The sequence below is a fragment of the Athene cunicularia genome (genome assembly GCF_003259725.1).
Source record: "Athene cunicularia isolate RWA chromosome 19 unlocalized genomic scaffold, athCun1 chr19_part1, whole genome shotgun sequence".
NCBI lineage: Eukaryota > Metazoa > Chordata > Aves > Strigiformes > Strigidae > Athene > Athene cunicularia.
The window spans coordinates 5,210,889-5,222,717 of NW_020799124.1; the positions used below are offsets into that span (position 1 = coordinate 5,210,889).

The 11,829-nt window shown below is 62.5% G+C and overlaps 1 protein-coding gene across 1 annotated transcript in view; it reads left to right on the forward strand.

Moving 5' to 3' along the window:
• MYO18A (myosin XVIIIA) overlaps nt 1-11,703 on the forward strand; it is a 31,376-nt gene extending 19,673 nt beyond the window's left edge. The window contains exons 24-41 of the mRNA XM_026861830.1: nt 33-144; nt 277-404; nt 559-713; nt 1,866-1,989; nt 2,068-2,268; nt 2,558-2,668; nt 2,988-3,092; nt 3,204-3,350; nt 3,453-3,566; nt 3,747-3,863; nt 3,967-4,050; nt 4,275-4,412; nt 5,094-5,279; nt 5,362-5,501; nt 6,521-6,565; nt 8,140-8,262; nt 9,213-10,391; nt 11,592-11,703. Of these exons, the coding sequence (XP_026717631.1) occupies nt 33-144; nt 277-404; nt 559-713; nt 1,866-1,989; nt 2,068-2,268; nt 2,558-2,668; nt 2,988-3,092; nt 3,204-3,350; nt 3,453-3,566; nt 3,747-3,863; nt 3,967-4,050; nt 4,275-4,412; nt 5,094-5,279; nt 5,362-5,501; nt 6,521-6,565; nt 8,140-8,262; nt 9,213-10,383 (3,201 nt within the window). The 3' untranslated portion in view covers nt 10,384-10,391; nt 11,592-11,703. The remainder of the gene's footprint in view (nt 1-32; nt 145-276; nt 405-558; nt 714-1,865; nt 1,990-2,067; nt 2,269-2,557; nt 2,669-2,987; nt 3,093-3,203; nt 3,351-3,452; nt 3,567-3,746; nt 3,864-3,966; nt 4,051-4,274; nt 4,413-5,093; nt 5,280-5,361; nt 5,502-6,520; nt 6,566-8,139; nt 8,263-9,212; nt 10,392-11,591) is intronic.
• Nucleotides 11,704-11,829: the final 126 nt, after the last annotated feature.

Here is an 11,829-nt window from a genome sequence, read left to right on the forward strand (position 1 = left end):
AGAGACAGCACCACAGCTGTGTCCCCTCCCAGGCCAAGTATGATGCTCTGAAGAAGCAGATGGAGTCCATGGAGATGGAGGTGATGGAGGCTCGGCTCATCCGGGCGGCCGAGCTCAATGGGGAGCTGGACGATGATGATTCAGGTGCCGTTCTGCCTCCAGTGCTTGCTGCCAGCACACCCTGGGTGCCCCGTGGTCACAGCACCATGCTCCTCTCTCCACGGTGGGCCTGTACCACCCCACACAGCCCCTCGGTGACCCCATTTCCCCACACAGGTGGTGAATGGCGGCTGAAATACGAGCGGGCAGTGCGGGAGATCGACTTCACCAAGAAACGGCTGCAGCAGGAGCTGGAGGACAAGTTGGAGGTGGAGCAGCAGGGCAAGAGGCAGCTGGAGCGGAGGGTGAGTGGGGCTCAGCCCTGGGGACCCCGCAGCCCTCTCAGCGTGGGGATGAGGAGCGGGTGGGTAGCTTGGAGCCAGGGGAGCGTGTGGCCAGGGCAGTGGGTATGTGGTGGCTTCCCAGAGCCCTCACATCCCTGCCTGCTCCTGCCCGCAGCTGACAGACCTGCAGGCAGACAGCGAGGAGAGCCAGCGGGCGCTGCAGCAGCTGAAGAAGAAGTGCCAGCGCCTGGCTGCGGAGCTGCAGGACACCAAGCTGCACCTCGAGGGCCAGCAAGGACGCAACCACGACCTGGAGAAGAAGCAGCGGAGGTGGGGACCGTGCACTGGCCAGGGGGAGGACGCGGCGGGGGGGACACGGCATCCTCACAGCGCAGTGAGCCTCTCGCAAAGTGGCATTACCATTTTAGCAGGGATTTGGGCACTTCACCAGCTCCCACTTGGCCGAGGTGTCTCCGGAAGGATGGGGCTGCCCGGGTCAGATATGCTCATTGCAGGGGGGATCCCAATGCTCTTTTTGGGGGCCTGGAGCCAAGTGAACCCCCTGTGTGAGGCCATGCCCCATGGTGGAGGCTGCTTGTGCCCCATGGCTCTGCTCAGCACTCGCTCTCATCCCGTCCCCTTTCCCAGCCCCAAAGTTTTCTAATGTTATTAAGCAGCAGGGACGCTTTCATCTCATTATGGTAATGATCACACACACAAATACAGCAAGAGAATCCAATCTAATTAATTTCAATTTCCGCGGATTGGAGTCTGTGCTAATGCAGCTGTTTATTACCCAGCGCAAGGTAAAATGGGGATTAGCTTCCGAGGTGTTTAACTCAGGTCACAGACTCAAGCGGAGGGTTGTTTTCTAAGCCCCAAAGGCAGCGATTTCGGAGCAAATCCAGCTGATGCCATCCTGGGGGCACTGGGAGAGGCTGCCCCAGTGCTGCCTGGCTCCAGGATGTGCTGAGCAGTCCCTCATGGGGCGGGGGGTGTGGGGGGGTGGGGTGTCGTGTCCCCTCCAGGAATGGGACTGGTGCCATCTGGTGTGGGACCGCAGCACCGGGCTGCGGCTGGAGGAGCCAAGCTGCTGCAAGAGCCCGTATGCTGGAGACCCCTCCGAGTCCTGCAGCCCCTCTGTGTTCTTCTTGGAGGGTGTGGTGTCCCTGGCTGCCTCCCCATAGCCAAGTCCCCACCATTAGCAGCCACAGTCCTCACCAGCATGTGCCAGCCCTGCGGGATGGCTGCCGGGGTCTGTGCCACAGGCGCTGCGCTCTCCATTAGCCACCTAGCGAAGGCATCCGGAGGAGTTTCTCCAAGTGGCTCCGCGCTGCCATGCTGGCAATTAAAGGCTCATCAACAGCACATTTCTAACGAGGACTCAGCTCCACACCGCCCTTCCCGGTGGCGCGAGGCTGGGGACCCATTCCCAGTGCCTGTCGCTGGGTGCTGAGCTCCCATCCTGCTCCCCCCGCGCAGGTTCGACAGCGAGCTCTCACAGGCACACGAGGAGGCACAGCGGGAGAGGCTGCAGCGGGAGAAGCTGAGCCGTGAGAAGGACGTGCTGGTGGCTGAGGTCTTCGGCCTCAAGCAGCTCCTGGAGGTGAGTGGCTTCCAGTCCTCTCCCCCGTGCCCCGACTGGTGAGAGCCCCAGGCTCACGGTGACCTCCTCTCTGGGCAGGACAAGGACTCGGACATCGCAGGGCTGACACAGAAGGCGGAGGCGCTGGAGGCTGAGCTGCAGGACATCTCCTCCCAGGAGTCAAAGGATGAGGCTTCCCTGGCCAAGGTGAAGAAGCAGCTGAGGGACCTGGAGGCAAAGGTGAAAGATCAGGAGGAGGAACTGGATGAGCAGGCTGGGACCATCCAGATGCTGGAGCAGGTACAGCGGGGAGGGGCGAGGTTTCTGGGTGGGGTGGTTTCATGCAGGGCTGTTATTACCTGGGCCGGGCTTGCCCTGGAAGAGGAGGCGGTTGCCCTCAGCCCGGCGTCGGGCCAGGCATCGCGGCTGCCGACACAGCTCCTGTGCCATGGCCCGGCCGGTCGCTGTGGGGCGGGCAGCCCGCCCGGCCTCGGACCAGGGGGTTTTCTGGGTGAGTGGCAGCCAGGGAGCAGTGTGGCGGGGGTCCCCATGTCCCCACTGCTCTGACCACGTCCCCCTGCATTTGCAGGCCAAACTGCGGCTGGAGATGGAGATGGAGCGGCTGCGGCAGACCCACGCCAAAGAGGTGGAGAGCCGTGACGAGGAGGTGGAGGAGATTCGGCAGTCATGCCAGAAGAAGGTAGGGCTCAATTGTGGCCCCTCTGCCCAGGGGGGACCAGGATGTGTCCCCATGCCCTGGCCAGGTGCCGGGAGCTGTCAGCCGGGCACTGTCACGCAGCACCAGGCTCCCACGCAGCCACGGCCCGGCTCTGCTGGCCTGGCAGGTCTGACCGGTCCCTCCACTGCCCTGGCCGGCATACGCCGGGCTTTGTGCCTCTGGTTGCACAAACACCTGGCTGGTGGGGTCACCTGGTGTCTCCAGTATATGAGAACACGAGAGATGGGGGGTCCCGTCACCTTCCCACTGCCCTGACCGGGTTGTCCTTGCTGTCCCCCAGCTGAAGCAGATGGAGGTGCAGCTGGAGGAGGAGTATGAGGACAAGCAGAAGGTGCTGAGAGAGAAACGGGAGCTGGAGAGCAAGTTATCGGCCGTCAGTGAGCAGGTAGGGTGGGGGGCAGCCAGGCATGTGCCTCACTTCAGGGACCCTGAGAGGGCTGTGGAGGGGTGGGTGCCCCTCTGGCACGGTGCCCTGTCACTGTCCCCCCTGCCTCAGGCCAACCAGCGGGACTTCGAGACAGAGAAGCGCCTGCGCCGGGACCTGAAGAGGACGAAAGCGCTGCTGGCTGATGCACAGATCATGCTGGACCACCTGAAGAACAACGCACCCAGCAAGAGGGAGATCGCCCAGCTCAAGAACCAGGTGTGCAGCCAGACCTGTCCCCCTCCCCTCTAAAACCCCCAGCCCTTGAGGGACACGGGGTGTCCCCGTCCCCTGGCCAGGTGCTGAGCCGTGTCCCCGCAGCTGGAGGAGTCGGAGTTCACCTGCGCGGCCGCCGTCAAGGCCCGCAAGTCGATGGAGGTGGAGATCGAAGACCTCCACCTGCAGATCGACGACCTCTCCAAGGCCAAGGCAGCGGTGAGTGCTCTTGGGGTGTGATGCCCTGTGATGGGGCTGTACCCCACCTGTACCTGGTGGGACACCCCCACCAGCACAGCGCATGCCGGCAGGGTGACCCCATGCTGTTTGAGGTGGTTTTGGGGGGTGGGCGCCCTGCTCCTGGGGTGCAGTGGGAGACAAAAGCGGCTCCCCCCCCAGCTGGAGGAGCAGCTGAGCCGGCTGCAGCGGGAGAAAAACGAGGTGCAGAGTCGTCTGGAGGAGGACCAGGAGGACATGAATGAGCTGATGAAGAAGCACAAGGCGGCTGTGGCCCAGGTGAGGGGGGGAACAGCAGCTGTGGCACCCTGGCCCCCCCATACCGCCCCTCCCAGAGGCGGCGCACTGGGGTCCCTGCTGACGGCCCCGGTGTGTCCCGCAGGCGTCCCGGGACCTGGCACAGATGAACGACCTCCAGGCGCAGCTGGAGGAGGTCAGCAAGGAGAAGCAGGAGCTGCAGGAGAAGGTGGGGAGCACCGACATCAGGCACGGACATGCACCCCGAGTGAAGCTGGGGGGGAGCAGGGGGACACCCAGAGACCTGCTGCCAACACTGTGGGGGTGCAGGGCAGTCCCATGGGGAGCTCTCCACCAGGACGGGAGCAGCGTGGCCAGCGCCTCCGCTCCAGGGCGCGTGGTGGGGGCCAGGGAGGTTGAGATGGAGGCTGAGGCAGTGCCCCCACCCCGCAGCTGCAAGGTCTGCAGAGCCAGCTGGAGTTCCTGGAGCAGTCCATGGTGGACAAGTCACTGGTGAGCCGGCAAGAGGCCAAGATCCGCGAGCTGGAGACCAGGCTGGAGTTCGAGCGGACGCAAGTCAAGCGCCTGGAGGTAGGTGCTGGGCTCCCCCTCCGCTCCGCCTGGGATCGGGGCGCAACGGGACCATGATGCGAAGTCCCCCGGGGGATCTGCCGAGCGCGTCCCCAACATCCCCTCCCTGGGACCCCCCACGCTGAGCCCTCTCCTGCTGGCAGCCTGGCCCCGTCCCCGCAGGGAAAGCTCCCTGCAAGCGCCGATAACAGTAATCCACCACCCAGCCCGGCAAAGTGCTGCTATTTCCCTGCATTGACTTAGGGAAATTATAGACTCTCCCGGCCCCGCTAAATGCAGCCTGCTTTATATTCTGCCTTTGCAGCTCTGCTGGGGGAGCGGAGCAGCTTAGCTCTCCTCTTAATATTTTCCTAGCTGTTATTTCCCTTCCCCGCTCTCTCTACCGGGGCCATAAATATGCAGTGGCTGGCTCAGCGGCTGGGGGAGAATGGGAGCTATTTTTTCCCTACGTTACACACTGTAATTACTTCACACACAGTTAAGTCTATTTTTCCAATTCGACAAAACCCCCGCAGTTGTTCTGTCCCTTCCCTGGCCCTGGGGAGGGGGTGTTTCTCCTCCATATCCTTGTGTAAATTCAAGGGGATGGGATCCGTCCTCGAGTGAGTGTTGGTGGGTATTGCTGCAGGGTGAGGGGCCTGTGGGGGGATCCGGGGTGACCTCATGCCCGCCGCTCCGCAGAGCCTGGCCACGCGGCTGAAGGAGAACATGGAGAAGTTGACGGAGGAGCGGGATCAGCGCGCGGCCGCCGAGAACCGGGAGAAAGAGCAGAACAAGCGGCTGCAGCGGCAGCTCCGCGACGTCAAGGAGGAGATGGGCGAGCTGGCCAAGAAGGAGGCGGAGGCCAGCCGCAAGAAACACGAGCTGGTGAGGCACCCACGGCGGGGCTGGGCAGGGGGACAGGGGCGTTTCCCCGGGGTACCTGGCTCACCCCACTCCCTCCCCACAGGAGATGGACCTGGAGAGCCTGGAAGCTGCCAACCAGAGCCTGCAGTCGGACCTGAAGCTGGCCTTCAAGCGCATCGGGGACCTGCAGGCAGCCATCGAGGATGAGATGGAGAGCGACAGCAACGAGGATCTCATCAACAGGTGAGAGCGTTTGGGCCCGGCTCCTGCGCGAGGCACGTCACCGCGGCTCACGGCTTCTCCTCGCCACTTCTGAAATGCCACAGGGACCCCTTGGCTCTGCCTGGCCCTGGCAGGACGTCGTCTGTCCGTCCGTCCATCCATGCATCGTGCACACGTGCATCCAGCCGTGCATCTGTGCATCCCTCCCTCCACCCGCAGCCCCCGTGCAGATTCACCCGCTTGCGGAGGTGCCTGGAATGCACCAGGGACGTGCTGGCTGGCTGGCAAGAACCCAGGGAACCCCAGGAGCCAGCGCAGCACAGGCTGGCAGGAGGTCTGGGATGCTGGGATCCAGCCCATCCCGGGATAGAATTGTAGAATCACAGAATCATTTAGGTTGAAAAAGGCCTTTAAGATCATCGAGTCCAACCCTTAACCTAACACTGCCAAGGCCACCACTAAACCGTGTCCCTAAGTGCCACATCTACACGTCTTTTAAATACCTCCAGGAGTGGTGACCCCACCGCTTCCCTGGGCAGCCAGTTCCAGTGCTTGACAACCCTTTTGGTGAAGACGCTTTTCCTAATATCCAAACTAAACCTCCCTTGGAACAACTTGAAGCCATTTATTCTTGTCCTGTCCCTCGTTACTTGGGAAGAGACTGACAGCCTCCTGGCAGGGAGTTGCAGAGGGCCAGGAGGTCTCCCCTCAGCCTCCTCTTCTCCAGACTGAACCCCCCCAGTTCCCCCAGCAGCTCCCCAGCAGACCTGTGCTCCAGACCCTGCCCCAGCTCCGTTGCCCTTCTCTGGACACCTGACCTGGGATGCTGGGATCCAGCCCGGGATGTTGGGATCCAGCTGGGTGCAGCCCCACGTCAGGGGTGCCAGACAGCCACCCCTCCCTCCCCTGTCCCTCCTCCACCATTTAATTTGCTCTCCCTTTATTCCCCATCCATGTTTTGGGGTTTTTTTTCTTTCCTTTCATTTGATTTCCATTCTGTTTTGTTTCTTCCCCCTCCGACCCCTCCCAACCCCTCCCAGTTTGCAGGACATGGTGGCAAAGTATCAGAAAAGAAAGAATAAACTGTGAGGAGCTTCTCTTTCCTTCCTCCCCTCCCCTAACCCCCATCTCACCCCCACGGGCCGGGGCCCCGCATGCCACTGGCCCACCTCCGCATGCCCTAACAGCACCCGTGGCACGTGGCACGGCACATAACCGCAGCCGGGGGGGGTTGGGGGGGGGACAGGGGATGAGCCCCCAGGCCAGGGCTGGGGGTGATGCTCTGCCATGGCTCCTGATGCACGTGTTGGCGTGGAGGGGTGATGGAGCCCCACTGCCATACACAATTAATATTCCCCACTGTGGTCACTCCCCTATGACCTGGGTTCCGCTTAACTAACGGCACGCTCGCCTGGACATAAATTGCATTTGTCGTGGAGTTTAATTCCGCCGTTATAAAACCTTAGCTGCCCCCAGAGTTTGTTTACGGGGCTCATCAGGGATGTTTTTTTGTTGTTGTTGCTGTCGTTCTGTATTTTTTTGTTGTTTTTTTCTCCAAGCCGAGTGTTGCCTGGATGTATTGCAAGGGAGGGACATGTGCGTGATGGAGTGCGGCTCGTTGCTTTGAATTTAACGAGGAGGATTCATATACAGGGTCTATCCCAGTTCGTCCCCCCGTGCCATCTGCTGCCATCCCCAGGCAGGGAATAAGCCCAAAGCTGGGTGGATAAAACGGCCGTTTAAGATCATATGATGTATCCCTTCCCCAGCAGCGGCTTGGTGGGAGCCCTCGCCTCTCGCTGGTCGGCGGCGGGGCGGGGAGAGAGGGGCCTGTGCCGCTTCGATTTCCTTATAGATCCCGCCGGTACTGCCATAACCCTAATGAAAGCAGTAAGCAGTTAGGTATTAAGGGAGATTTATGCAGGGATGCTTTTAACGTGGAGGAATGGATTTTGCAATGCATACGGCACCTTCTTTCTAAAGGCAATCAATATGGTTACGAACGGCCGTTATAAATTAGATGGTTTAAGCCAGATAGGGCTTTTTTCACACTGGGACATAAATCAGGGGCTCTCTGGCACGGCAGGGCTGTAAATCTGCCCTCCACGCTCCTGTGCCCGCCTTGCCGGAGTCATTTCTGTTCTGCCTACTAAACTCCTGTTTACCCAGGGCCATCAACATCGCTCTTCCTTGCTGTAATTTTGCACTCGACGGTGGCCTATAAAATGAACCCACTTATTTCCTTCCCAGCCCTGGAGCTGGAAATCTCCCGTGTTTCTGGAGCCGTGCCCTGCCCTGCTGCCCCAATACCAGCCTCACTGTCTTATCTTTCCAGCCCTGGAGCCCTGCAGTGGCCGGGCAGAGGGTGCAGGAGCCCCTTGGGCAGGCAGGGGGGTGGTTTGGGGGTTCGGGGGGTGCGTGGCACAGCTGTGGTTCAGGGAGCCCCTAGCACGCAGGTTGAGCTATATGCATGCAGGTTACGCCACAGGAGATGGAGCAGGGCAATGGGATGGGGGTTTTGCCCATGCCAGGGTACACAGGCAGTGGGTGCTGGGGGTTTCAGCACTCGCCAGTGCAATTTGATCTCCCCAGCACCCAAAATCTCACTGCCCCATGCTTACCTCTCACTTTCTCCCACCCCAACCCACTCCTCCGGCAGCGATGGAGACTCGGATGTGGACTCAGAGCTGGAGGAGCGCGTGGATGGGGTGAAGTCCTGGCTTTCCAAGAACAAAGGCTCCTCCAAAGCACTCTCGGATGACGGCAGCCTGAAGGGCAGCAGGTGGGTGCTGGGACTGGGCGCAGGGCTGCTGGCAGAGGACGGGCTGAGCCTAGCCAGGGGACAGCCAGGGTGCGGGGTGGGCACCCAGGGGATGTGGCACTGGGTGCTGTGCTCCTGCCTGATACTTGCGTGGCCAGCTGGGGAGGGGTTAACAGTGGTGAGCAGCTCAGTATCCGCTGGGGACACCTGTCCCCGTGCCCAAGGGGACCTCCCTGGTCCCCCTCCCCAGCATCCCACTCGTATGGGGACCCACTCTGGAGGCACGTGGGCATCCACAGCCCCCCCCGGTGCTCTAGCCCTGTGCATTTTCCCCCCACTCTGGGACTGGTTCCCCCCTCCACCCTCCCCTTATTTGCAGCCCCACCACATCCCTCCCCACACCTCGCAGCAAGCACCGGCAGCCCACACAGCCCCTGGCAGAGACGGGGGACGTGCCCAGGTGCCCCCCCAGCGCAAGGCCAGTGTGAGGCTGGGGCACACAGCCCTGCTCCCATTCCCCAGGGAAAGCTCTTGCCTGCAGAGCGCAGATTGCTTTTATCCCAACCCAATTTCCTAGCAGGGCTCTGGAAGTCCCAGGGGGCTCCCCCTGCCTCTACCGAGCAGGGGAAAAAGATCTGAGCCAGTTTTTCTTAATTGGTTTAATTTATTCAGCAGTGCAGATGTAAAACATTTTGTTATTGGAGATAATTCCACCTTTTCTGAAGTCGGGAATCAAATGCAAGTGGCTCCAGGTAGCCGGCAATGAAATAAATTGAACACAACACTTTAAAAGGGAATCAAAGTGGCAGGCTAGAACAATTCCCCCATTTACATGACATTTTTCCACGACGCTATTTCCCACTGACGCAAATCACTGAGGCTGCCTCGCCGCTGCCTCCCCCCCTCCACTCATCTCCGTCTCTCTCTTGCCTCCCCGGTACGTGCGCGGGGCCGCGGTGCCGCCGGCGCAGGTCAGCCCTGCCGGATGGTCCCGAGGGCGAGGAGCGCCCGGTGTCGGTCTTGAGCTGCCTCAGCTATAGGAAGCGTCCGGGCCTCAAGGACTCCATAGGTGGCTGCGGGGATGAGCAGACGCTCTTCAGCACGCTCGGCGAGCGGCCGCCTTCCCCCGAGCGCGCTGCCCGTCGGGCGGCCCGGGCCGGAGAGCCTGAGGACCAGGCGGCCATCATCGCCCGCGCCTTCGCCGACGCCAGCGGCCGGGCTCGGCAGGGGCTGGGCAAGCGTTGGTCCCTCTCGGCCGCTGACGGCGAGAAAGCCTCTGTCGCCTCTGCCCCGGTGAGCCGGGCCTCCTCCGCCTCCTGGCGCGGGCTGGAGGATGGGGACGAGGGGGATGAGGGGTGCTCGGTGCTGAGCTTCGCCCTCTCCAGCCCTGGGAGCTTGCGGAGCCGCCGTGGGGGGCCTGAGGGTCGCCCCGAGTCGCGGCTCTCCCTGGCCCGCAGCCGTCTGGAGGAGGCAGACGAGGGGTCCCGTGGGCAGCCCCCGCTGGGCCGCAGCTTCTCTGTGCCCCCCCGGCCCCGCAGCGCTGCCTCTGAGGAAGGGGGTCCCAGGGATGCCCGTCCTGTGGGGCACCGCTCCTACCTTGACCCTGACCTGGAAGCCGCCATCCAGGAGGTGCTGAGCTACCACCCGCCGCGGGCCAGGGGCTGCTCCAGCCCCGAGGCCGATTCAGGGGACGATGGCCGCAGCATGCGGAGCGTGAGGAGCGCGGCCCCCCTGGGTGCCGCCGAACGTCCCTCCGGCAGCCTCCGTCGCTCCGCATCTGCCCTCGACTTCTCCCGGCGCACCGGCCGCCGCCGCAGCAGCTCGGGCTCCTCCGAGGAAGAGGAGGAGCGGAAGAAAAAGAGTGCCAAGAAGCGCGCCAAGAAGGCCAAGAAGAAATCCAAGAAGAAGAAGAGGAAGCAGCAGTCATCATCCGACTCAGGTTCCTCCTCTGATTCCTCCTCTGAGTCCTCCTCTGGCTCCACCAGCTCCTACCGGAGCACCTCCAGTGTCAAGAAGGGCCCGCAGACAGCGGGGGGTGAGGAGCCGGGACATCCCGGCCGGGGCAAGAAGGAGGAGAAGCAGCGGAAGAAGAAGGTCGACAGCCTGATGATGAAATATTTGTACCGGCCCGAGAGCGACTGAGGCAGGAGGTGGGAGCAGTGTGTGCTGTGCAGCATGAACCTCCCCGTGTGCCACTAACCGCTCGCCCTAACCCTCGCCCAGCTCTGGGCACGGAGCCCACCTCTGCTGGGCACCCCAGGAGGGGGCACCCCGCTGTGCCCGCAGCCAGCCCTGGGTTTGGGGTGCCGCAGGGCAGCTCCGACACATCCCCAGCACGGCCACAGCAGGACCAGCAGCTGCCTGCGCTGCCAGGAGCCGTGTTTGGGATTAGTGGCTGTGGCACATGGGACACTGGGAAGTGCTAATCCCTTCCTGGTTCCCCAGCCACCTGCCAGGATGCAGCTGAATTTATTCCTTCAGAAAACGTAAGGGCTCGCCGGGCAGCACAGCATCTCCAGGGGATTCAGCCCCCCAGGGTGGGCAGTGGGCCCCGGAGGCGGCGGGGGGACGGGTACTAACACGCACCCGCTGCAGTGTGTGAGCGCGGGGGGAGGCAGCACCCCCGGGGGGGAGCGGGGTGGGTGGTTGGGGCTCAGAGCTGGTTCTTAGGGCGGCCGCATCCTGCTGCCCTGTGCCGTGCAGGGTGCCTGTGAAGGGGGATCGGGGTGGCAACGGCCTTGCCCTGTGGGGCTTTGGGGCTCTGCACCCCGTTTGATGGCAGGGGAGAGGGTGCGCCGGGGCTCGCCAGCAGCGATTTTGGAGCAGGTTTGATCATTTCCGACAGCTTGAATAGGAGAATGGCTGAAGGGAAAAAAGCCTTTTTGGAAATGTGGTCAGAGTCGGGCAGCCTGCGGCCTGTCCTGAGGCTAGGGGAGGCATTATGGGGTGCTGAGGTGGGGAGAAACAGCCCCAGCACCCACCCCTGGTGGTTGCTCTGGTGCAACCGGGACCCTCGAGCAGTGATGCCCGCGGGTGCTGGAGTTTCCATCCGTGGCCACGAGCCTTTTCCTGAGCATACGGTGCTGGGTGCCCCTGGGGGGTGGCAGCTACCGGGCAGGCTCGGCTTGGCCCACTGCAGAGTGGGGGCTTGGCTCAGCCCACTGGGGAGTCGGCTGCAGTGGAGCGTGCCCCCAAAATCTCAGAAAATAATAAAAAAGGTGTCGATCGAGGCTCCATCCAACTAGCTGCCAGCGTGCCAGCTCCTGGTGCGGCCGGAGCGGAGGTGTGCCCTGCAGCACGCGGGGGCCGGCATGGAGCCCCCCCACTAACCCCACTCTTTTCCCACACAGCCCCCCGAGCTCCCGGCACACCTTCGCCTACGACAGATGGGACGAGGAGCAGGACACCGGGGAAAGCACACGCCGCTCCTCCCGCAGCTCCCCCAGCGCCAGCGAGGCAGAGAGCCGGGCTGCTGAGACCCCCGCCTAAACCCCCCCACTCCCTCCACCATTTCCCATCACCCCAGAAACACTCAGCTCCACGGGGCCACCCCGGGCAGCCGGTATTTCTTCTGCACGGGGCAGGAGC